General features: G+C 38.7%; 1 protein-coding gene across 2 annotated transcripts in view; it reads left to right on the forward strand.

Annotated features, from left to right (window-relative positions):
• The first annotated feature begins 722 nt into the window (after positions 1-722).
• Positions 723-26,858, forward strand: part of RIMS4 (regulating synaptic membrane exocytosis 4) — a 92,212-nt gene continuing 66,076 nt past the window's right edge. For both annotated transcript variants that reach the window (XM_088153722.1, XM_088153723.1), the window contains exon 1: positions 723-1,390. In XM_088153722.1, coding sequence (XP_088009848.1) covers positions 1,294-1,390 — 97 coding nt within the window. In that variant the 5' untranslated portion in view covers positions 723-1,293. The remainder of the gene's footprint in view (positions 1,391-26,858) is intronic.

A 26,858-nucleotide genomic window follows, 5' to 3' on the forward strand; every position in this document is an offset into this window, starting at 1 on the left:
TCCAAGCCTAGAAAAAGTCATAGAATTGGAAGGGACCACAAGGATTCTCTAATCCAACCTTCTGCCATGTGCAGGAAAAGCAATTAAATCATCCATGAGTGGTGGGTGTCCAGCTTCTTCTTTAAAAGCTCCAGAGATGGAGAACCCACAACCTCCCTAGGCAGATTGTCCTACTGCTCTACAGATCTTACCATCAGGAAGTTTTTCGTTAGTTTTTTTGTTTTTCTTTTTTTTTTAAGTCTAGGTGGCTGCAACTTACTTCTATTAGTTCTGGTCCTAATTTCTGTGGCCATGGAAAATAGTTCAGCCAGAAGCTGCAACTGCTGAGACAACCACTTTTTAATTCAACGAGGTAGGTGCTGAATAGACATGTAGGGGTTGTCCTAAAAAGCACTCTTTTCTCCAGCCATCTGGTAGTGCAGCTAAATAATTCCAGAAGATGGATGATATTTAATATTCCATGTCGCGCTCTGGAGCCGAACCTCAGGAGCCTAAAACAGTGGGTAGCCGACTCCGAAAAGAAGCGAGAGCGCGTGCGCCTTTGCTTTCCGCTTAGCAACAACCCCCGCCAACCAGGGTAGTAGCTCGGCCCCTTTAAGACTAGCGTCCCCCCCCCCGCGCCTTTCTCCAGCCGGCTCTGATTGGAGGCGCTGCCTTCCAGGAATGACTTCACGGCAGACTCCGCCCCCGACGCTGGAGTGAATGAAGGAGCAAAGCGAGAGGAGCAGCCGCCGCAAGGAGTGCAAGGGACGTAGTGACTGGGAACCGGGCGGCGGAGTCGAGGGCGTCCGGGAGACAGGACTGAGCAGCAGGTGGTCCCCTCGCCTGCATCTCTGGAGAAGCGCGGAGTCAGCAACTTCAGCATCCCAGCAGCTGCCGCATCAGGGACAGTCGTAGCCTGTATCCCTCTGGTCGGGGCTGGCGGCTGCAGCATCAGCCTTCTCCGACTACAGCAGCTCAGCTCTCCTGACAGCATCCCTCCTCCCAGCCTCCTCTCCCCCCGGGTACCACTAGCCGCGTTTTTCTCTCCCGCCCCGCCGGCGTTTCTGCGGCTCTTTCCAGCCTTCCCATCGCCGCGTGGGTCCCGGCCCCTCTTTCCTCGCCGCCGCCCCCTCCTCCCATCTCGGCTCGCTTCATCTTTCCTCCTGCAACCCTTTTCTCACCGCCCCGAGGCCCCCCACAGCAGCCAAGACGCCGCGGGCTGTACTCCGAGTGAAGAATGGGGCGTCGAAGCTGGCCAAGCCGCAGGCGGCGGCCGAAGCTCCCGGCGGCGCCCCCGGCGCTGGGCTGTTCATGGAGCGTTCGCAAAGTCGCCTCAGCCTGTCCGCCTCCTTCGAGGCCCTCGCCATTTATTTTCCCTGCATGAACAGCTTCGATGAGGAAGAGACGGGTAAGGTTGGGGGGAAGGAGGACGAAGTGGACGCGAGTGGCTCAGTCCGCGGTTTGGAGAGGGAGCAGGGGAGGCATGAGATCTAGCGGAAGGGGTTAACGGCTGGAGTGAAGCAGAGGAGGCGGCCTACATTACAGGCACTACAGTGCCTGCGCCCGAACCCCTTTGTGAACTTTCTCCAACCAGGTGCCCTGATAAAACCCCTGAGCCTCAGACAGCAGGATGGGACACAGTAGAAGATTACTTTTCTCCTCCCTCAGATGTTTTTATTCCCCCCCCCCCCCATTTCTGGCTGAGGGTGTACAGCTGTAAGAGGGAAAGGACTGGGGTGAGAAAGAGGCTGTCTCCGGTAGTGCTGATCATCCTTTCCTTACTGTCTACATCAGGGTGCAAAGGGAGTGTTTCTGTGTGGTTTTTCCTCCTGGGTGCGTTTCAGCCTCCCACCGTTGCAGCTTGGCAGCGGTGAAAACCATCATGAATGGAACGGAAAAGGAGGAAGCTTACGTTTTTGTAAGGCTGCTGGCTGGGGAGAAGTTCACCCACTTTGTGAAAGCTTTTCTGCCTGTGATACGTGGAAGCAGGGTATTAGTGAAATTAAACAAGCTGGTAGGAAATAAGTAGGCTTCATGCTGAATGAGCCAAGGGCATTTTGCGGACAAGCAACCAGGAAAGGGAAAAGTGGAATCCAGTCATGTCAAAAAAAGAAAGTAAGAAAGATGGGGTGCCAGCTTTACCCAACTTCATGCCTTCCAGAGATGTTGAGTGACAGCTTCCACCCAATATGGCCATTAGCTATACTGGCTGCTGCTAAGAGGAGTTGCTGTTCAACACATCAGGTTGAGGAAAGCTATAATATGCAGTGGTTGAATTCTAGAGAGGAATGAATGGAATGTGGGAGTAAATGGTGAGGAGGTTAACATATCAATGAAACTGTGCTACAGGATAACAGTGTTCAAAACCAGAATGGTGAATAAGAAGCTTGGGCATGCGTGCAGTTTCCCTCTCACTGTCTTCGTCTGAGTTTGCAGAGCTAGGGCTGCTAATGTAGGACCAGTGACTGTTATTAGGTTGCAGGACAGCTGTCTGCAACCCGCTGGCCCCCAGATGTTGAACATCAGCTCCCATAATGCTCAGCCAGCACGACTAAAATGCTGAGTACAGGATGGAGTAGATTTTGGAGTTTTGCTGGCCTTTCAATAGAATGGTGCGGTCATAGATGCGCTGAGTCAATTTGTACCTGAGTCAGTATGATGACAGTCCTTATGTCATCTGGCTAATTCTTTTTCACAAACTGCCAGATGCTGCCCGCTGTGCATCTTGACTATGTGTCTTGTGAAGTGTGCTGAGGTAGATTCCAGAATTAGCGTGCATGGGACTAAAGGGTCATTCTTACCCATACTCAAATAAACTCCTTACTTTTTGATTTACATTGAAGTCAGTGTATTTATAAAAACATCATGCAAATCTTAGTCCTTCTACTAAACTCCTCAGCCTTCTGGAAAAAAACACTGAAAGGCAAAAGTTTAAATATGATGAAAAGGCTTCTACTGGCATTGTATCCTTCTAAGCATCCTAAACATCAGTTGTTGTCATAGGAATATACTGATTTGGCTCTTTACGCAGCAAACCCAGGAAATACTTTATACGTAGTAAATAGTTAAAACATGCTACTAATTGAAGAGCAAAATTTTAATGTATATTTATATTTGCAAATTAAAAGGAAACTTTATTGCATCAATACACTGGTCCACAACTGCAATAAAGATCTTGATTTAATTATTGAATCAATGTGGCTAAAATTCAAGCAAATTTATGCATTTTTAAAATAATCCTGGTTGTGAGGAATGCAACTGGGACTTGTTGACTTTGAAAAGCAGGAGGTGCACACACACACACACACACTCTGCTTTGGAGGAGCAACAAGTCTGCTTCCTGAGGGAGAGATAAAAGCATTAATTAATGGATTTACGCAAATTCATTTTAAAATGCCAGATATTAATACATCATAGATACACTTTTTATGAGCTAGTACTAGCTACCTCTTACAGTACAGCTTACATTTGGTGGCCCAGTGCGATTGTTTTGTAGAATCTAAGAAAAATGGCCATGTTTTAAAATGAACGAATCGTACATCCTTATATTCTTTGATCTGGTACTGAAGCTGTTCTCCAGCTTAAAGTTTTTGAATGTGGGAGAAAAAAATGGAGGCACCTCTAGGGGAAAAAAAAGCCAGTTTCTTTCTTATCTTTATTGTCTTGACATCCCATGTGTAGCAACTTCATGCTGTTTTATGCTGAAAGTATAAAACAGGAAAGAGGTTTCTAGATTTGCCTGCTTCAAGTACACACAAACTGCTCTGTAGAATCAGAGTTGCCAATTAATGAAGATAAATGTTCACCCATACTATCAGGTCAACTGTGCTGGCTGCCTCAGGCAGCAATAAATGCTTTGGGGAGGGGCTGATTCAGATGTTTTGGGACAAATATATGGATGCTATACCATCTGCCTTCCACTTCTAGATTTATCTTGTCATCTTCAAGCAGTGAAAATATTGCCCTTCTATATTTGGACTGGGTGGCATGCAATTTAAATTCTTTGCCTCAGTCAGTACAGTACCCTGGATTGGGCCCACATGTGTAAACTTGTGGCCCTGCTTTAAAAGTTTTCATTCAGTTTAACAGTAACCATCTTTGGATATTATACTGCTATTTTCATATTTCCTTTCTACGTATATTTCTAGTCTTGGATCTCTCTTTTAAGTGATGGTTAATGTGCAACCCTTGTAACCCTTGTTTATTAACTTTATTTCTAGTTAGGATTTCCCTAATGTGACATTCACTGATAATTTCAAATCTCTCTGACACAGAGTTGTTTCAAAAAGGCAGCATAAACTGCGTGGAAAGGGGAAGGATGAGGCCAATTTGATGAATAGCTGGGTGGAAATGCACATATTAAGCCTTACTTTAAGAAGAAAAATGGAAAAAAATCAGTTGTGGAAGAAGAGCAGTGTCCTAGGATGTTCTACAGAAATGAACATTCATAAAGAGCATCACACAGAGATTAGCGTGTGCTTTAAATCTGAACATGGACAACTAGTCACACAGAACGTGGGAAAACATGGGCTGAACAAATACTTTCAGTAACATAAGCTAATCACTTGAAAAGAACAACTGAATAAGTCAACATAGGAATAGTTTATACCACATATGAGAACATTCTATCTGGGACAGATTAGCCCCTAACTTAAAATTCTCCAGATGTGCTAGGGCTGTGGTTCCAGAAGTAAAACACCATTGTAGTGGAGGTGTAATGGATGGCACAAGCGGGGAAGATTCTGGAATGGAAGTTCAAGGTTGTCAGGAGGGGGGAGAGGCATTCCAGAGCATGCGCCTCCTCAGCCCGCAACAAGAGTGTGGGAAGGCAAAGAGGATGAGGCTGGCCCCTCCCTAGAGTCTCATGGGGTATAACCACTAGTTGATTTAGCATAGGTTTAGTCTGGCGAGATTCTGTCTATTAGATGCAAGCTAATAAAGGAACTGAACTGTACCGGATTGCCTCATTGTTGTTCTTGGGCTGAACCTGACAGGAGGTGATCTAATTCTAGGATTTCATCTTTCAAATGCATATGCTTTGATCAACTCAATCACTTCTGAGTAATGATATTAATCTAAACAGAATAATTTGGAAAGTGTGCATGCAACTGGGTAGCTAATTGATCATATAGACAGTGTGAAAAGAATAATATAATAGAGAAAACATTCTGTTTCCATCTGTTTACCCCTGTTTATTAATGAAGCCAATAGTGATATTAAGTTAGTAACCCCAAAGACTTTCTGTGCGTCCTGTGTGTATGTGACTTTAACTGCAGAACAGGTTGGGTACACAGGAAGTTTTTGGGGTCATTAATGTATCTGATTAGATGGAAGGTGACCAACGTAGTAGCTCTAAAAGGTTGCAGTTCAGCATGCATTAATCTTATGTTGCAGGGAGCATTGTGAGTTAGTTGAAAAGACAAAAACTAATATAGCATTAATACATTTTAAATAAGTACATGTACAACATGCTTACTGCCAGCAGATAGATTATTCTCTACTGAACAATTGGTCTTGTGTTCCTCCTACCCTTCTTAATTTTGGGGGGACTAATAAAAGCAAAAAAAACTGTGTCGTCTTCTGTGTGCAATCTGATGTTCCTCTAGAGAAATGCTAACTTAAGTAAGCAACTAAATGTTGTAAGATAGCTTTCTTTTTATTAACAAAGCCATATCTTGCCAAATGTCTTTCCTCTGTAATACCATTCCTGCTCTCATAATTCTGTATAATTTTTCTCTACTGACTTTTTCTTTGATATTAGTTTTCATATTACACTTTTTTTTCCTCTTCTTTTGTGAACAATTATGCTTGTAATTTCATTTTTCATACAGATGTAGTGGGATTACTGTTATATTTTTTCTGAGTGCTGAAAGGGAAATGGTGTGTGCCTAAAGTTGTGCTAGGCAAAATAATGGCTTTAACAAGTCTGACTTTCTGACAAATAAAGTGATTTCACAGCTGAATGGCCTTCCCAAATCTATCTCATAACTTCTGACCCTGTCATTCCAAACGTAACTCTTGGTGAGTTCTTTTATCTCCTTGAAAATATTTAACCAAGCCATCAAATAGGCTGAGTTCTGATAAGAGGCCCTCTTTGAAGGTTGACCTCTCTCTCTCTCTCTCTCTCTCTCCCTCCCTCCCTCCCTCCCTCCCTCCATATATATATATCATTTATTCTAAATTGTTTGTCATCCATGTTCTTTGTGAAACAAGATTATTTTCTGATTCATTTTCTTCCGTTACATCTAGAGAGGATAAGATAAAATGCATACTTTGACCGACAGGAGACCTTAAGACATTTCCTAAGGAGTAACAGAACAAACTACTGTAGTATTAAAAATACTATAAATCATATAAATATTATTTATATGGACAGTTAAAACAATGGCAATCCTGAAACAAATGGATAAAATAAAATATGTAATAATTTAATAAGGGGAAATAGAGGGAAGACTAAACGAGAACCAACTCTGCTTCGTTAGAGGTTTCTGGAAAGACAGACTACAGGCAGCTGAACAGTTTTATGGCATTTTTGAATGCATCATCCAAAATACTTTTGTATATGTTATTTCAGAATCCTTAAGATAGTCATTGAAAACACAGTAGCATGATCATTCTTCTATTATAGGTAAGAGCTGATGTTCAGTGTTAGTGTCTTGTTCCAACAGGTCAAAGCAATGAACCTGGTCTAACGGTCATGATCAGAAAAGCAGATGGAAGAGAGCAAGAATAATCAATCCCACCCATGGCTTAAAAAACAAAGAGGTTATTGTTGAACTCAGATGATAGACATAGAAAAGGTTCAGAAGTCTAGGTGTGAATTATAAGTCAAAGTCCTGGCCAGACCCCCCCGCCCCCAAACTGCAAAGCTGAAAAGGTTGTTATTTCTCACACTATCTCTTTTTTTTTAAAAATAATTTTATTAGAAGTTACAATTAAAAAGATAAAAGCTAATACAAACTAAAAAATAAGAGTAAAAATAAAAAAGTGCAGAAAAGAAATAAGAATAGGAAGATAGAAAAGAAAGAAAAAATCAGAATATAATAAAAAGAAAAGAAATATATAAAGAAATGACATCCTCCATCACAAGTCTAAACAATTTTAGTAACTTATCACTTTCTCTTAAAATACAATGATCTCATTTCCCCATATCTCATCTCTTATCTATAAACAAAACCTTAAAGCCTTGTCATTCAGTCCTGGTCAGCAAAAGTCCAGAGATAGCAGAATATCTATTTAGCCTTGATCAAATAAACCAACTTTATATTCCTTCCTTTACTTTTGACAATCTTGACCTTTAATCCCTTCAAATAATGTCCTAGAACTTGATTTCTTTGCATTTTTTCTTTGTCCCTTCTTACAAAATTGTTCAAAACTCTAACAGGTCTCTTTTGTAATTCCAATATACGAAAGTTATCCAAGTCACTCTTCTGGCTTGTTATTTGTATATCCCTTTTAATTATTAAGACATCAGCCAGTTTCATTTGTATATCCAGTATATCATCTTTTCCCATATCATTCTTATAGCCTGTCATTTTTAAAGCCACACTCAAATCAATTTCAGTCTTGTCCAGTAGAACCTGTTCCTCTTCTATAACATCATTTACACACAGGCTCTCTGTAATGGCAGACATTCTTTAAATTTACTTCTGAGTCCATTGTTCACAAATATCCTTCAATATGTCCAGTGTTAAAATATTTTGCTCCATTTTGTGTTAGCAAGTCAAATTTAAGTGTTCTTCTCCTTTAATTGTAACCTTTAATTCCTTCTGATTTCTTCCCGTGTTCAACCTTCAAAGTCCCATCCTATCATATTTTCTTTTTTAGAATTCAAAACAACAGCCATTTCCCATGGGAAGGATTCTTATAATTAATTTCAAAATCTTATTTCAAATTTCAAATCCATCTGGACCCTTAGTCTATTTATAACTTTCCAAAATTAACACTATAATCATCCTTTTGCTGTTTATTCAAAAAACATTTTTTTTCTGAGTCCTTAAACTCTTATTTAAAACTTCTTTTGCTAAGGATTGAAGGAAATTTACCCAGTGAATGCCATAAAACTTGCCATTTTAAAGGTTCTTAATATTTGAAAAACAGTAAAAAAGTAATTCTAGAAGTGTTTAAGAAATGGGGCTGGGCTGAACTTCATGTCCCAGCCGCTCAACTCACAAGGCAACTGCAAAAACCTTGGTTTCTATAGTCTACTCATGAGGAATGGCTGTCCGGAGTACATGTGGGCAATCTCACAATCTCTCCTTTCTCCGGAGAGATTTCACTGGCCAGGATCCACCATCTGGCTGCTGATCTCCACTGTAATGGCATCTCCACTCTTTCAGGGACATCTAGTTCACCATGTTCTCACCAGAAGTCTCACCATTATCTCCCACACTATTTTGAGAACTTTTTATATTAGTGTTCTCAGGCCTTCACTCCAGTTAATCCACATTCTTACTCAAAATGTAGTGCTATTTAGGAGTAATAGCAGCTCCTGAGTGTGTGTGTACACACCCCCCCCCCTTCATCACCTGAGGTTTGTGCAAGATAATCCAAACTGGAGTTTGAGGAGTCAGATCCTAGGCCTATGAGAATCTGCTTTCTCCAGTTTTTGAGTTGGGGACCAGCTCTGTGAGTGTAGTAGCTTCCTGAGTTACCCTTAAGTTTATCTTCCTCTGAAAACCAGTCATTTGAGGGACCCCTGAGAGATACTAGTTTGCCAAAGACAACTTTGCAAGTTTATTGTTGTGATAAATTTTGAATTAGGGAACTCCAAGGTCACATAATTGTTGCTATACCCCTAGTGACTATGATCCACTAGCTCTTGGGAAAGTTAAAAAGCAGAGAATAAAAGTAAGAGGCCAAAAAGCAGTGGACTTGAAACCTGCTTGATCCCAGTGGAATCATAAGCAAGCAAATGATTTGTAAGAGCAAGAAACCAAATTGTTGCTACTAAGAAATTATGTAAGAGCTCTAAACTAGGATCAGTTGTTTCCTGTATTAGAGCTGTAATCCCTCTTCCTCTCTTTTTTAATGGAGTTTGCACTGATGATTTTTTCAGGAAAGTATATGAACTGGGCTGGGAGCCAGTGTTTCAACTGATTTGTATGGAGATTAGTTGCAGGGGGATTAAAATAGTAGTACTTAACAAAGCTCAAACTTTGTAGGTCTTTATCTGAAGGAAGACCTTCCCCCTGTATATCTCTTCCATTTGGCTGAGATGTTTGAGAGAAGTCTTCTTCCAAAGTATGCTATTGAGTTGAGGCCAAGAGCATAGTTGTGTGGTAGAGTTTGGCTTGCAGAAAGTCAGTCCCTTGGATTTCCAGTTTAAAATAACTAGGTATCAAGTGATTGGAAAGTTCTCCATTTGAATCCTTAGAGGGTTTGATGAACAAATATTTTAATTGATTAATTTTTTTGTAGTTTTGTATTTATACTTTTTATTTGTATATTTTCTTAGTTGCTCATTGCAGTGGAGGGGTAATCCAAAATTGTCAGGCCTAGCCCAAGGAACTCCAGGAGACCATGCAGATTCAGTTCAGCAATGTTTATTAGCTACAACCTCTAGCAAGAATCTTCCCAGACTGAAACCTCAGTTCCCAAAGTCAGCCAGTCAAAACAGAGTGAATTCCTCAGGGAGGTGCCAGCCTCATCCTCTTATCTCTTCCTTGTCCCTCAGGAGACGAAAGCGCGTGCTTCCCTCCCTGAGTTTGGCCTTCATAATTCCATTCCATCACAAAAATACACCAAATAAAATTGTAAAAAATTAATTAAAGGTGTTTAAGGAAGTTCTCTATGTATAGCTAGATCCATTTTAACGTTATTTAAAGCTACAAGATTTACTAATACTCTCAAATTTTCAGCCCTTATGACAAATCCTGCTTGATTGGAATTATTAAGCATGTCATACTTTCTGTAGTTAGTTAGCAAGAATGCCAGATTGTATATTAACATTAGTGAATTAGTTCATTAGTGAAATACTGTAGGTCTAGATGTGCTGTATACCTGATTTAAAAATTGGAGTAATAGAAGCTGATAGAATAACATATACACACATGCTGTGATAAAGATGTAAAAGCGTTTTAAATGTAAAAATCTATATAGGCTTCATTCCATTCTATAGGAAAACCAGTCCTTGCATTTTAGTGTTCCCCGTATAATCAATCATCTTCTGTCTTAATAGGTTCAGAAAGTAACTCATTCTGTTGATATAGAATATTCCATTGAGAGAAAAAAAGGCCTATGCATTGTCCATCAAATTCTTATATTTTTATAAGAATTTGAATAAAACTTGTGAAATTTGAAGTTTATCTCTTCAGGAATTGTATGTATTGTGATTTCCTCAAATCATTTGAATAACATTCAGAGCTTGCTGCTGCTTAATAAATATGCCAAAGAGTCCCCTGTCATTTTCCAGAATGAGCAAACCTTAGACATGTTAATGCATAGTTTGTCTTAGTATAAATCAATTTATTCAATTTTTTTACTTAGAACTTTGCAGTTCCTTGAAAAATTCTAGAGAGGGATGAGTAGCAAATTAAGTTAATTTTTCTTCTTGGAAAAGCCATTTCCTTTCTTTTATGTGCAGCATATAAAATGATTTGTCTTGTATATGTCTTACATGTTTCCCATCATTAACACAAGAGAATGCTGAATCCTCATTCATATTACAATATTTGTGAAGCTCCCTTGTGTTTTGTTTTTTGAAATTATTGTTTCTTAGCCAGGAAGTATCCAAACACCAAGCATTCTCTATTTTATACGAATTCATCTGGAGTATGATCAGATATTGCAATTATATTTTAGATATCAAATTCATATATTATAAATAAAGATAAAGAAATATTTAAAAAATCCAGTGAGAATGGTTTTGATAATGGAGATATAATCTCTTTCAGTTAAGGTAATTTGACACATCTATAAAACTATGCTTGCCCTTATAAGCCATCAGTGCTAACTGAATTAAAGCCTGCAGTTTCTTAGATGAAAACCATTAAAATCCTCACCAATTATTGAAAAATTGTGGATAATAAGGGAAAGATTGTTTAGACAGTCATGAAATATACTAGGAGTATCAGATTTAAGGATTTAAATATTAATCAAAACATTTTTTTTCCAGGAGAATTACTCAGCATAAATAAAATAAATGTCTTCGGCATTCTGTCATTAGCAGCATGGAAAGAAAAATGTTTTTATTAATATGGCCACTTCCATTTTGTTTTTTTTTAATTCACTAATCCCATTCTTTCTGCAGCTAATCCTTATCATCCTTTAGGCATGTTTCTTGTAGAAAAAAAATCTGCTTGGAGTTCCTTAAGTTCAATAAAAGTTTGTTTCCTTTTATCGTGGCTATATAGCCCCCCATATATTCCACATGACAAGAAGGCCCCTTACCTGGCATCTTTTTCAATATTCTTTAATTGATTTTAACCAACAACCCATGTAATCTCCCCCTGTTCATGAGCTCACCAAAGTATATCTTCCTGGGTTGATAATTAAATGGCCAGGGATATCTATTCCTGTTCCAGCAAGGAGGGTGGAGGTAAATCGGATATTTCATACAAAAAGTTCTCAGTTAAAGCAACAATATGTCTATCAGTTGACTCTTTCCTTTAAAATTATGTTTATCTAATATCAAGAGGTTTTTTTTTAAATGTTTACTGGTGAGTGAAGGAGAAGATGGTCCTTTTTCCACCATTCCATGGATCGGAGGCTTCTTCTCTTATTATCCCCCTTTTAAAGATTTATAAACAGTTATAGGTTATAAACAGTTTCCCTACTGGACCCACAAAAGCAAAGTTTAGTCATTAATTCTAATGAAAGAGCATCACTGTTCTCTAGATGAAACAAACCAGAAGGGAACAGATGGCAGCAGGGTGTTACCACTGTCATCTTAATGAGAAGTCTTGGTATGTCATTGCTGAACACAGAATTTGGGATTAGGTGGATTCAGGGTGACACTTAGTGCCGCTCATCAAAAGAAATTCAATGTTTTTGTTTTGCCTTTTTAGTGGATTGTTTTAATGGTAGGTAACAAGCTAGTAGAAGAAGTAGGAAGATGGAAAAGGGATTAGTAAAGCAATGTTAGTTATGGCATCTGTTTATTTTATCTGTTTAATACTTCTCTGACCAGATTGGCGCTTTAAACTAAGAATTGGAAGGTCTAACTTTAGATCAGTCAATCCAGAGTTCTCACTCAAATTACAGATGACCTGGTTTATCATATTTTGGACACATTGTGCAAAAACTCAGCTCTTTTGAAAAGTCCATAATGCTGGGAAAGGTGGAAGAAAAGAGAAAAAGAGGGCAACCAGCAGCAAAGTGGATGGACATGATTTCAGCAGCGATGGTGCGCTGTTGGGAAAATTGAAGTGGGTGAACGATAATCTTGGAGAAGGTCTATCTACGTGGTCAACATTCACTTAGTGGCAAATAATCAGAGTTCAGGTTTTCATGAAAATAAGCCTCTTGCAGTCTTGAAATCTAACATAAAAGCCTGTATGTTGTAATAATCAAATCAGAACACAGATGTTCAGTTTAATCACTTTGATTTAAATCTTTACATTTCTGGGCCTGGGCAAGAATTCTGTAATCTAACATAACAACAATAATAATAGATTCCACTTTAAAAAAGGTAAGATAAGAAAAAAGTGAACATGAGAAATGAAATGCTGTGCTGTGTGGATACAATAGCACTGTTCATACAACATATTGAACCTAGTTATTGATTTAACCTATGTTCTGCATTTGCACAATATATAGGACCATAAACTAGCAAATTGACCCAAGTGTACACTTCAGGTTAAGTCACAAATCATTAGGCTAAACCAGCCCAGCTTTACATGCTGTAGATTTGCAGCTAGGTTTATAAATAACCTGTGGAGTCCTTGGTGCTCTCTGAGCTTGGTTGTTTGATTGCAGACGTTTCATTACCTGACTAGATAACATCATCACTGCTAGTTAGCGTGGGGTTTTCTCCCTGTTTATACACAGCAGCTTGCCCTGCCAGTGGTGGTGGGGGTGTTGTTTTCTCCTTGGTAGTTCCTTCTTGGTAGTATTGTTTTCTCTTTGTTTCCTTGGCAGTTTCTTGATTAGAGTATTGTTTTCTGCTTTATTGTTTGTCTGGTGTTAATCCCTGTTTATCTGGGTATAGGCTAGAGAGGATGTGTTCTGGTCTTTTTGTTTCCTTCTTAGCTTTCTTATTGTCTCTTTTGAATGGTGTGTAAATGTGGTTTATCTCTATGTGTCTGTTGATGGCTGATGTGTCTGAGTGCCAAGCTTCCAGGAATTCCCTAGCGTTTTTGGATTTAGCTTGGTCTAGGATGCTCAGAGTTTCCCAGCTGAAACTATGGCCGAGTCTGTCCATATGTTTTGAGATTAAAGAGTTTTAATTTGTCTTCTGACTGCCAGTTGGTGTTCATGGATGCACTCTGCTAGTCTTCTGCCTGTCTGTCCTACATAGTGGCTGTTACAGTCCTTACACTGTATGTTGTAAATGACTCCTATTTTTTCTTCTTGGGCTACTGGGTCTTTTGGATTACTTAGGATGTTTTGGAGGGCTTTAGTGGGTTGGGTGCTATGTGATGCCATGAGGTTCTAAAAGTCTGTTGGTTGTTTCTGAGATGTTTCTGATGTATGGCAGCATTATCCTTTTCATAGATTGTATTGGTTGTGCTCTTGTGGGTTGAATGGTCAGGAACTTTTTGTTAAAGTTGTCTGGGTATCCATTTTGTTGGAAGATGTTGTATAGGCAATCTGTTTCCTTTTTCTGGTGTTCTGGGTTGCTGTTGTGTGTTTGTGTTCATCTGAATAATGTTCTTAATACAGCTCCTCTTGTGGGAGGTTGGGTTGTTACTTTGGTAATGGAGTGCTTGGTTAGCGTGGGTTGTTTTTCGATAGACTTGTGTTTCTAATTTGCCATCATTTCCTTTGATGATGAGGATACCCAGGAAGGGTAGTGTGTTGTTTTCTTCTTCGCTTGTGAATTTTATTTCTTTGAAGATGTTGTTGATTGTTTCATGTGTCTTCTCTAGTTGTTCCTTTTTTATTATGACAAAGGTGTCATCTACATACTGGATCCATACTTTTGGTTGTACGTGTGGGAATACTATAGTTTCTAGATGCTGCATTACAGTCTCTGCTATGAGTCCTGAGAGTGGTGGTCCCATGGGTGTTCCTCTGATTTGTTGGTATATTTGTCCATCAAACTGAAAGTAGGTAGTGATGCAGAGGTTGATGAAGTCCATGATTCTGGATATTTTGATCTTCGTGTATTTGGTTAGGTCGGGTGTGTTGTGGTGTGTTGTGTAGTACTGCTGCCATGGATTCTTTTGCTAGTTCTGGGTTTTTGGATGTAAAGAGTGCTCACATCGAATGAAACCATAATTTCATCTTCATCTATTTTTAGGTCTTTGATTTTCTGGAGGCACTGTAGTGAGGAATTGATAGAATATTCACTCCCCTCTGTGAGATGTCCAAGCTTTTTTGTAAGTTCTTTTGCTATGTTGTATGTTGGAGTCCCTGGTAACAAAGAGGTGTGTCGGGCTTGTATTTTTGGGTGTCCATAGGAACGTGGGAGGATGAGTCCATTGCTTTTCATCCACCACTGTTCTTCTTTTGTGAATGACCTTTCTTGGTTAAGTCATTAAAGGTTCTCTTCATCAGGTTGTTTAGTTTTGGTATCGGGTTGGTGTTTACTGGGATGTAGGTTTCTTTGTCCTCCAGTAATTTGGCTTTTTGTATGTATTGTGATCTGTCCATGATAACTGTGGTTCAGCCTTTGTCTGCTGGGAAGTTGATGATGGTTTGGTCCTTATTTAGGTTTTTGAGGGCTGCTCTGTCCTCTGCTTTGAGTTGGTTCTGATTCTGTGTTCTTCTGGTCTGTGGTATGATTGTCTGCCTGTTTGTTTCTTGAGTCTCTGTGGGAAGTCCTTTCATTTTAAATGCTATTTCTAAGGCTGCAAAGAATTCTAACTGATTAGCGTCATTTGTGTTATAGTTGAGGCCTTTCCAGAGGATATTGTAGTCTGCAGTGGATAATGGGAAGCTGGACACATTGACTACCCATTCAAGTTCTTTACTTCTGGGGTTTAGCTTGAGTAGTTTGGTTTGGAGTTTTGTTTTCCTTTTTTCAGCTTTTCTTAAGGATGTAGTCTTGATGGTGGTTGTCAGCATTTTTGTGTGTTCTGGGGTCGTGATTTGTTCCAGTTGCTCTTTGAGGTTATCTATGGTGTGCTGGTATTTGTTGGTGTTTGTTTTTGTGTAGTGGTATTTGCTGGTACAAATACCAGCATGCATATGGTGTGCTGGTATTTGTTAGATTGTAAGTGACCTGGTTAAGCATGATGTGTGAACACAGCCATACATCAGCATAAGGCTTACCTTAACATATTTGAGTGGTAAAAACCATTGAGAATGTGCTACACAAGCTAATTTTCAGTAATTGCAATATTCAGTAATATTCAGGCAAACAAGCTAATATTCAGTAGTGCCCTAATAGATGTTGGGTCATGTGGTGATTTATGAGATTTTTCATTTAAAAAGGATTTCTTGGGTGCTTTAGAGGCAAGAGCTTTCAGAATGGTGGGAATCCAGTGGCCAGACAGCTTGAATGGTTTGTCTGTTGCTGCTGTAATTGTGGTGAGCGACTGAGGCTTTTTGATCTGAGTAGTATTGAAGCTGCTTGCAATGAAACTGCCTGTGTCAAAATGCTGCACTGTATGAGGACATTTCCATGGCAACGTGCAGATCCCAAGGTACACTGCCTTGAACTTCAAAATCAGCACAGGCTTCTGTAGCCACCTATGCATTCTTCTCCCATTAGATTGCTTGCAAACAGTATAGAAATTCTAAAATACTGTATGTTTTAGCGAGGGTACACCAGTGGGGTTATGCAACTTTGGCTGAGCAGGTGTAAAGAAGGTCAGATGGACTGTATTCTGGCAACCATATCTTATATGTAGTGGTATGATAGTACAGGTTCTGAGCAAGATGTGGGGAACCTGTCATTGTTTAGATCTGATTGTATTTGATATGCTTTGCCTACCTAGTAGCCAACACAATACATACAGTTTTTGTCTTAATATTCTACTGCCTCTGTACTGCCAGAACTCCTATTGGGATGATTATAGTGATTTATTTAAATTGTAAAAGATCTGTAGACTAGCCTTTTAATGCTTTATAACGTAACATGAAAATAATGCCAAGCAGTCATATTTAAGTGTAATTGTACAGTAATTGTAATTTAAAATAACAAAAGACTACTGAGAGAAATATAAATAATATAAATTGAGATGTATGTGGCTTTGTTAATGAAGATTGCAGGAAAAATAGTTCCAACTCCCTCCAGCTCAAAAGCTTCAGTTAACTTTTCATGCATCGCTAGGCCTCCCTCAAATGGCAAATAGCAGGTTCAGAAATTAGCTTCTTTTTGTGGTGTGGTGGTAGTTTAACCAACCCACCTCTAACTTCAGGATCTGTTCTAAATTGCTTTTTTTTATAGCAAAAAGTAATCCTCTTCGGTCCATTTTTCTTTCATAGCTTCTTTGAGCTGAAATGAAGCTCTTACCAGAAAGAACACAGGCACAACATAAATCTTAGATAGTGATGTTTAAAACAGTCCTCTTCATTTATTCGAAACGAAACGAAACGAAACGCAAGAGTATGTTACAATTTCATGGCAAACTCATCTGTCAATAAAGGCAGGCAACAGATGGAGAAGCAAAGTGGGGTTTTGTCTCCTCCTTCCTCCTCTTTTAACTCTTTATTAAAAGTTTAAATAAAACAGAGAAGCAAAACGTGCCTTTTCCACATTTCAGTGGGCTGTCTGTAGTTTTGAAGCCAGCCATGTGTCGCAGCTCAGCAGGGACTTGATAAACTTTCCGTCTTTTTTTCTGTGCGCGTGATCAGCCAAAACAGAAAAGTTGTGAAGCTCCTCATAAGCCGAAATGCATTGTTTAGCTGGGTAGTTAGAAGTTGCGTTAGACTTGTCGCCATTAATAGATGCTGAAGCAGTAAATGTGAAACAACTAAGCTCTTTAAAATACAGGCACCTGAACTTTCATGCAGTTAAAATCACATGAAGGCAAGAATAGGTTTGAACTCTCTGGCCCAGCTTCCTCCTTTTGTATCTTCCAATTGTCCTCTTTTTTTTTTTTGGTCCTTCGTAGATACAGAAAGTCTGAAAGGGGCACCGTGCTGTATTAGGGATATAAAGGCATTCTACATTGTTTCTGCTGGGAAACTATTTGGCTGCCATGATAGCACAGATCAAATGAAGTCCAGCTAACATTTGCTTGCCCTTAAAAAGATCTTTGAAGAAGTGGATAGGGAAGATTCCACTAATTCTTATCAGTGTCTTTATACTGTATGGCACTATTTTCCACTTGCCTTTTCTTTAATATTTAAAACATCAGTACAACTTACTGGAATGCATTGTGTGATCAAGTAATGTCACGCAATATAGGAATTCTATGAAGTTCTGTAGAAAGTGCAGCCTTTGAGCAAAAAGCCTCATATTCCTCTGAGTACTGTACACTGATCCTTAAGACTATAGTAAGGAGAAACAGAAGACTTCGTAATTGAGCTGGATATGGCTGTAGGGGAAAAAAAACTGCCCAGCAAAATCAGGCAGTGAAATAGAGCAGATCTTGAATGGATTTTGCATGTAGGCTCTTTGTATAATCTTCAGACTCAGATTATGCTTGGTATTAAATTGCATGCAGAATATGCACGTAACTAATTTTACATATTCCGTTTTTCAGGTGTGCTCCCTATATCAGCATGTTGATGAGGGGCGGGGCCTGTGAGCATGGCCCTATTTTCTCTTGATGCAGTGGCTAATCACAGGACTAGGAAGCCTAAATGGAGCTTTAGTCTTGTTGTTGCTGTATTTTAATGTTTGTTATAAAAAGCAGATTATTGTCTTTTTTTCCTTACTTTAAACAAATTTTCGTTTTTAGCTGTCTGTCTTTTCTGAAATATCCTGTTTCTCTATCTCTTCTTTGTACATTTCTTAAGAGCATCAACTTTATGTTACTTCTCCATTGCTTAGATCTACTCTCTCTCTGCCCACTCTTTAAGTTGTTTTGCAAAAATTAGTCTCATTTCAGTATGCCGGCTGACAGGGCACTGACTTTTCGCAGCCAAATATCAGGTATTCCTTGACACCACTGACATTTTTTCTTCTACAAGGGCCTGCAACCTTTTTATAGTATCTGCTTTCTCCCGTCTTTTGTCTACAATTCTACTTTGGTTTTGTTATGTCTTAATGTTTTTGGCATTCCTATAAATATTTGAAAGAGTGCTGCCATTTTGGCATACAGCCTGATTCCTCCAGGAGTTTTCAGTTCCCATCCATGCTACATAAATACTTTATGGTATTTGGATTTTTTTGTATTTATTACAGTACTGTAATACCTTTTCCCCATGGGTACATTTATTAGACTGTCTGTTATGAAGGACCTTTGCTTGTATTTGCAATTGTTTATCCTATTTATAAAAAAAGAATATGGTCTTTACATCTGTTACGTTCATTAACAGTTTGTAAGTACATAATTGCTATTTGCTGTGCATAAGTTATTTTTTTTAATTTGATCTTATTTTTTTCTCTTTTTCCAAACATAAGGTTGCAATACTCTGCAGTTAGATGGAAGAACATCCTATTTAACTTGTAATTTACTTCTACCAAAAAATATTGAAATGCCTATGCATCAGTTTCAATGGAAACAAAATAGTCTCTAACAGCACAATCCTGTACATGTCTACTTAGAAATAAATCACAGATTGGGATTTCTTTACACTCTTATATCCTGTTATATGGGGTTATATTCTTTTAATTCAATGGCTCCTCTTCTGAGTAGAGAATTATAGGATAGCTTCTAATTAAAATATTGTTGAGACCAAGCATAATCTGGTAGACTATAGTAAGGAGTTTAAAAGGAGTTTCCTTTTTTAAAATTATGGATACATTTTTTGTGCCATGAGACAATGCGAGAGTGCTAATATGTCAAGCAGAAGCTTTTCATTGAAATGTCATGCGCTAGAAAAGCTACAGAGTTAGGTTATCCATAAAACTTAACTGGATGAGCATGCTGCTGTACAGATTTAGGGACAGATAGATGTGGTTGTTCCTAGAAGCTATACATGGAGAATTTATCCTGCCTAGTTATTCAAGAAAAAATTAATCATCTCAAGTTAGCATATTATTCAAAAATCATCTTCTCCTTGTTACAGCTGACTTGGTTTATTTAACATGCTAAATCCTACACCATGGTTTATAAGACACAATAACTGGGTTCATACAACACATTGTCAAAACCAAGCACACCACTTCACTACAAATTCTTCTGTTTATAGTTCATTCATTCACTTTTACTTTCAGACATGCCACAGAGGCACATGTAGATTCCATCTCCCTTGCATTCTACCTAATCCAAGACTAGATAGATGTGGCTGAGGCTTTGTGGCGCATATCCTTGGTCATATGTGTCTCTGATTTATTAGTGGATATGCTCACACACTATCAAACGAAATGCTCAAGGGGACACACGTGGAGTCTCCGTTAACCTACAAAAGCTTTACTGAATACAATTTGGATTATGTTATATTACATTACATATTATACACTTTTACTCACACTTCCCCACTACAAATTGGCCAAGGGGTTTGGGACAGATGAGGTGCCAATGTCCAAATCGTCTCAAAGTGAGGTCCCTTATGGCAGAATTTTTAATCCCTTGCCAACAGCATTTGTGTAATGGTGTATGGGAATGACCTTGGGAAACAAGAAAGAGCTGCAGACTAGACAATAGTCAGATAAGAGGCAGCTGTGTCCCGCAGAAGGAATGGGGGCATGGCAAAGGTCTCAGAAGGGACCCTCCCTAGTTTATTGGAGTGTAAAGGGGAGGGGGGAGAGGTGTACTTTCAGACGTGCAAGTTTCTGTTCATATGATCTTACAGTAAAGTTAGAGCTAGTACTTCTGGGTGTGCTTCTTGTCTGGACTACCTCGCAAGGGTGACAGTTTGTCACACATTCCTTTCCAGGTTGTCTCAGCCTTTGGTTGACCTTATGTGATCTGAGAATGGATTGTTTCCCCATGGTATGCTGCATGGTCATTCATATCTCTGGTGGCTAGTATCCAGACCTGGTCTGGTTGCCTCCTTGCTTCTAAACCTCTTTCACCTTTTACCTCAGGTTCAAATTCCATTTTTCTATGTCTCCCAATATTTTGTTTCTTGTGACAATGTTTGGCTCAGTGCAATATCCGGGATCTGTTGTAGTGTGAGCGTTACCTCATAAAGAATGCTGTTGAGATTGCTGCTGAAGTGACAATTTGTACAACTGTAGATTTAATACCAGAATTATCACTTCAGTTAGTTCATTCACACATTCAGAGGCTGCTGATACACTTCAAGCCAATCTACATGTGTGACTGTTGACTACTGTTCTTATGAACTTGGCTCTGAATATTTGGTGATGCCATCTGTGGAAGAGTGGAAAGTCTTGCTTTTGTGTTTCAGTTTCATAATGTGATTAGTTTATTTGTCCAAATTGTGAGAGATTAGCCAATAGCCTGAGGTTCTCAGGTTAGATATGCCAATAGCCACTTGGCTTCAAGGCCATGAAACAGAGGGCAGAGAGTCTGTTGAAACATAGGAAAAACTGAAAGAAGCAGTAGGTTTAAATAGGCACACTACATTTATTTATTTATTTGATTGCATTATTTCTATACCTCCTCCCCCCCAATTCATCAAGTGACTCTGGACACCTTACTAAGAATTAAAAACATTAACATTACAAGAAGCAAAATATGAAAAAAGTAAAACATCTATTAAAAATGTGATGGAGGCAAGTTCTCTCCAAATGCACATTATTAGATAGGTTCACACAGCGTCCTGGCCCAGTGCCTGAGGGAAGAACCAGATCTTCTGGGCACTCTAATGGTCATTAGGGTCAGGGCCATCTGGGTCTTGAGGGGAGGGATGCTGTACCAGAGAGCAGGCACAGCATCAGAGAAGTCACACTTCCTGGGACCCATGAGAGGACATTGTTTTATTAATGGGACCTGGAGAATGCCAAACCTTTCAAATCTAGTAGGGTAGGCAAAAAGAATTTGAGAAAGACAGTCCCATAAACATCCAGGCCCTGTACCATGTAAGGCTGAATAGGTGACCATCAGCATCTTGGATGGCACATGGAAAACAATTTACAACCATGCAACTTGTAAGAGGACCATCAGGTTGCACATCAATTCTGTCTGGTGAAGTGCAATCCCATCCAGAACAAACAATGGAAAGTCTCTAGAGCCAGATGGCCCCTGAATTCATAGCCACACTATGACGGGGAATTGCACTCTCATACCGACATGTGGCAATCATCTGTTTAATATAGCTATAATCTAGTTGCAGTAAAAATTACTGTCCAGCCATGCCATGTCAAGTGTCTGAGGCATGAGTCTGAACCTAGCAGCTAAATTAACCTGTGTAAAGTTGGTGGTTGTGATTTACAGCTGGCTCCTGGCCTGGGGAGCCTGACACAAGTGGCATTTGGAACAGGATTATATAAAAATAGATGCAAAAGATACATATTTTGAATTAAGCAATTCTTAGCAAATTGTTATTTGCTAAGATATTCTGATTAAGCATTTTGCTTCTTTGTTCTGCTTGACTCTCAAATGTGCTTCACTGACAACCTGGGAAATTTAAATGTCATTGGTGCTGAAGTTGTTGAAAATGTTATCTCTGAGAATTTTTTTTTTTTAACCTCTGGTATTCAGTGTGTGTGTGTGAAGATTTAACTGCAAGTTATGACTACACTGTTTTACACAGACCATGCTTTTTAATAAGATGGTAGGAGATGGACATCTTGTATTACATCTTTACTGTCTACTGATTTTTCTCTGCCATAGGGTCACAGTTGATATTTTTCACACTGTGTTTAAACAAGGAATAAATGGGCTGTCGGATGGTAGGGTAGAAATGGCATTGGGGAGAATTATAAGGGAGAATTGATGAGTAAGAGATGTCCATTTTCTTCCCTGCATCATTTCAATAAACATCAGAAAATGCATTGGTAAAGATAGGGCCATCTTCTGCCCTCAAATGGCAGTCTTGCCAGCTGTAGTCCAGTAGCAACCATGCCAATTAGCCAGTTAACCGAGTGATGTATCAATTAACAAGTTGACATCTCTCTATCACTTCTGGCAAACCTCAGTTCCTATGGAGTCCAAATCTTCCAGAAATTCTTCTGCAGTACTCATATCCATTTAATTCAAAGGGTCACATCTGAAGGTTTTGTCAGTTAGTTTATTTGTTCTTGAGTGATAATATTTTCAACAACACTCTAAAGGCTGTTTCTGGATAGTGTCATTATGTAGATTAGCCACTGGATTTAGCAGCATATGTAAGGAATCAAGAGTTTCTCTTGGTTGTTCTTGCTGGAAAGTGACAATACACTTTTTCCTCTAATTTTCTGATTGATATCCAAATGATGGTGATGTGGTGACTTCACAAGGCAGGTTTGTAATAACATTATTATATTCACACATACATTTGTGATTTATAAAGCTTCAAATGATATTTAAAACCAGTTTTATCTAGTCTTAGAGGGGTATGGTCGTGTAGAGGGAAGAAGGAATTGCCTTGAGGAATAGGAGGAAGAGCTGCTGCTAAGAGCTCAGATAAAAGAAACCTGAATCTAGGGCAGGAATGTAACATACAAACATCTGAGACAAACCCCTCCCTAGTTCACATGAAGATAAAAGGAGGGAGAGGGGAACTGCATTCAGACTTGCAAGATTCTGTTGTTATAACTTTACAATAAAAGTAATATTGGCCCACAAGACTGTAGTTTCCTAGTGTGGTCTACCTTGAAGGGCTGACATGTTTATTAGTATTAGTATTATCTAAGAAAACAAAGCTGAAGAAAGCAGAAGGTGTAATATTTTGCTCCAAGATTTAGATTTCTGTTCTGTTTTATCATTTTATGACATCTTTACCATGTTGATAACCACAAGTCTTAATCAAATTTCAGCACTTTTCTGCACTTCAGATGACTCTATTGTGTACACAAGCAACCCTGAATATAGTGATTGCTAGAGGATGGCTCTTTTTCCCTTGAGAGGTGATAGAAGAGCTTCCATGTTCTCATCTGTGGGAACTTTTCAGGGGCAGTGTTAAGAAACACAGTATATACAGCTCCATGTTTGCACAAGCCCTAACTCACTGAGTTTCTGTTTTTTAATATTCATTTCGTATTAGATAAACCAGCCTTCTGATCTGGAATTCAGATGTAGTGCTAGTTCAGATCAGTGATAGACAGCTATCTTCTTCTCATCTCTTCTTGTCTACCTCATTGTTTATGACATTGCAGAGAATTGCTTAGTGAGAGCAAACATCCTGCCAGAGAAACTCCTGCTGTTAGATTACTTTTAAAGGTTTTGCAGCATTTCGAAGGCATTTTCACAGTAATTTTCTATGTAGAGTGTCTATAACCAAAAATTTAGAAAATGTACTACAGTTATGGTGAAATATAAGAACTGTCCTTCTGGGCTATCTCTGTAATCTATCTCCATTTATTACTGAAAAGTATTTCAGTGAATCATAGAGTTGAAGGCAGCCAGATCTGGGTTTAATCCCCTTTTCATTGCAGGAATTCAAATTAAAGTTACCTCAACAAATCTGTGCACACTACATCTCTTTGCAAACAATCCCAGAGCAGTTTGTAATATTTCGGAATAAAACCAATCTATTAAATCACAAGTATTATGTGGAGTTAACAACTGTGGAAAGCCAACATAAAAATGTAGTTTTAAGGATGAGTGAAACAGAAGGCAGGCAGCTAGGAAGGCTATACAATCTGTTTCATTGCTATACTCATTCCCCATCAAGTATGTGGTGCCGGAAGAAGATTTTGGCTGATGGACTATCTGTGCCAAGAGGTTTGTGTGGTGGAAGAAGGATATTTGAGTGTAGGGTCTGCAACTCACTGAACAGGTAAAGTACTTAAGTTTAATAGAGTTGAGGCAGGAGAATATTGTGTATGAACATTTGGGCTTTGTGGGGGCTTCTTGATCAAATGCTAAAACTCCAAAAATGTTGCCATGTAATTGATCAAGTGCACAAGAAAGCTTGTCATGATTCTCTGGAAGAAATTATACTGATATTTCTATTTCTGTAGACTGAAGTCAAGACAAAGCACGATTTCTTGCTAGGCATAAATTCATCTTTCTTGGGTCAAGTTTCATAAAGTATTTCCTTTTTGTAATGCTTCTTTGTATTTTTGGTAGGAGAAAAACTGGAAGCACAAAGTGGATCTTGTTTAATTATACTGATAAAAAAAATAGCACATTTTAGTTTAAGTGGCTCTTGTCCTGGTTTCTTGGTGCTTACATTGTAAGTCCTGCAGCTGTACAAGCCTCTCAAGCTACTTTTATTGTTATTTTTTAAAGACAAAATCTAGGCCAGATCTGGATTATATTTAACACTGTTCTGTTTCAACTTGACAACTAGTTATCAAGCTGATAACCGGAATGAGATTTGAATCCATGAAACACTCCAAAAGGGATGTGATTAATTTCATTGGGTATATATAGCCACATAATTGTACCCACATTTAGGAAAGAGCTTCATTAATTACTTCCACAAACAAATACAAGTGATTTGAACAACACGGACATGAGATATATGCAAAAAGGCATGCTTTTTCTACAGCCATTTTTTTCTGTTTACATCCTCCTTTGCTAGGCATCACTCTCATTTAAAATAGGTAGGTATTTTTTTTTTTTTAATGTGTGCTTTGGAATAATGGAGCTGTAATGGGAAACAGATCCCCAGGGTTCTGTTTATAAAATAACTTAATTGAATAAAAGTGTTATTTGCTTGTAAGGCATCTTTACATTGCTTGGTAATGGGCAGACTAGGTCATAATACTATTATAGTGGCTTTGATTTGTTTTGTGAGTTTACAATTTTTGTTTAAATTGTATGATGGAATCTGCTTTATAGATGGCATTTGATCCATCTGGGTAATATTGTTTAGGGTTTCAAACATGTAGCCTGAAGTCATTGTGGACTGAACTGATTTTTCATGCAAATCATAGACACCAACTTATAGGCTCTTCCCAGTGGACTATTTCACAAGAAACATTAAACCATGGTTTAATGCTATCAAAACTAACATGTGGCTGTTCAACTCTTTGCATCTTTGATTTCAGTTCCTTTTCTAGTTTAATGGTAGTTTGTTACATACAGTTTTATAGTTATTGTTCATTCCATCCAAAATCATGGCCTATGCATATATTCTATATCTAAACTGGACAATACCTTTAAGTCATGGATTACCATTTCAATTTGCAGGTCAAGCATAAACCATTGAGCCAGCTGAGATGGGCTGTATATGACTAATTAAACATAAAGAGGTCAAACAATATGAAACAAAAAGCCAACCGAGAAACAAACAAAAAGACACAATAAAAATTAGAAGCAACAATAAGAAGGACAATGAATATAGCACACAATCACAATAAAGTAACTACAAAATATTAAAATTGTAAAACAGCAAAATGGTTTTTGAATGCTTGGGAAAATAAAATGTTTCACCTTGAACTCCACTATATTCACCTTGCCCTATATTTCACCTTGCCCTGCAAGCCTCTCTAGAGAGACCATTCCACAGAAGGAACACAACCCCTGAAAAGATCCTTCCTCTGGTAGTCACCCATCTTGCCTTACCAGGAGGTGAAAATTAAGGTTCTAATTAGTGAATATGGAGAAGATGCCCCTTGAGATAGCTCTCCCAAAGCCAAACGTGGCTGATTTCAGAGAGTTAAGTAGGGTTGGACCTGATTACTACTTGAATGTGAAGACTGTAAAGGTTGAAGCTTCCAAATCTGGAAGCAAAGAGCTTGAGACTAGACAAGACTATTATCAAAATATTATACAGGAAAGATGAGAGGCAAGAAATCCATTATCATGAAAAAACAGGAGAAAGAGATGTAAGATTTATACCTGAGTCTATTATAGTGAGCAGTATTGCTAGATTCCACAGTAGCTGATCTTCTTCATTATTAGGGTTTCTGGTATCTGTAATAAAAGCAACTTTTCTATATGAGTGGGACCTTTGACACTTCTGCTGCTAGCACATCTGAGTGCTGGCTAAGTTTCTAGAGAGAGATTCATTGTTCTAAAGAAATTCCAAGGTTTCAGGCTAGACTGCAAAGTTTTAAAAATATGCTAAAAGAAGGCAATAACAAACCATTTCCATATTGTTGTCAAGAAAACTAAATGGATGTAGCCGGTAAGTCATTATGAGGTGATCTTGACCTGAGACATTTGAGCCATTCTTTAGGTTAATGCCTGCTGAAAGATGGACTTGTAGCCAGTACTGATGCTAAAATATTGGCATAATATCATAGTTCTTGCCAGTCCCAGTTAGCCATTTAGCTGGCCTGTTTATAATTAATTGAAGTTTCTGGACTGTTTTGAAAGACAGCCCCATATAGAACATATTGCTTCCTCCAGTTTTCTCCAGTGTTGTTAATATTTGGGAAGCAAGATAGCTCTGGAATGCAGAGTCAGGTGAGTCTAATAGTTTACATGAAGTCTCTCTTATCAGCCTCCTAATACTTGACTGGGGAAGAGAATGTCCCCCTCAAGATTTTACAGCACAGACCCTGGGAAAATGATGGCCTAAATACATAATAACAACTTTGCAGTCTCCTTTCCATAAAGGAGTGCAGCTTCATTGGATAAGATGGTATACTTTATTTTGCTTTAGATACTGTGTTTATTGCAAAAGAATTGATTGTAAGCTATCCCATGAAAACTCTCTGCTTTTTATGGTGGTAGAAAAGTAATTAAATGAATTAAGATTACAGATGT

The sequence above is a fragment of the Python bivittatus genome, unplaced genomic scaffold (assembly GCF_059951505.1).
Source record: "Python bivittatus isolate LINGU-HERP-01145 unplaced genomic scaffold, Pbiv_v1 ctg000700_np1212, whole genome shotgun sequence".
Lineage (NCBI taxonomy): Eukaryota > Metazoa > Chordata > Lepidosauria > Squamata > Pythonidae > Python > Python bivittatus.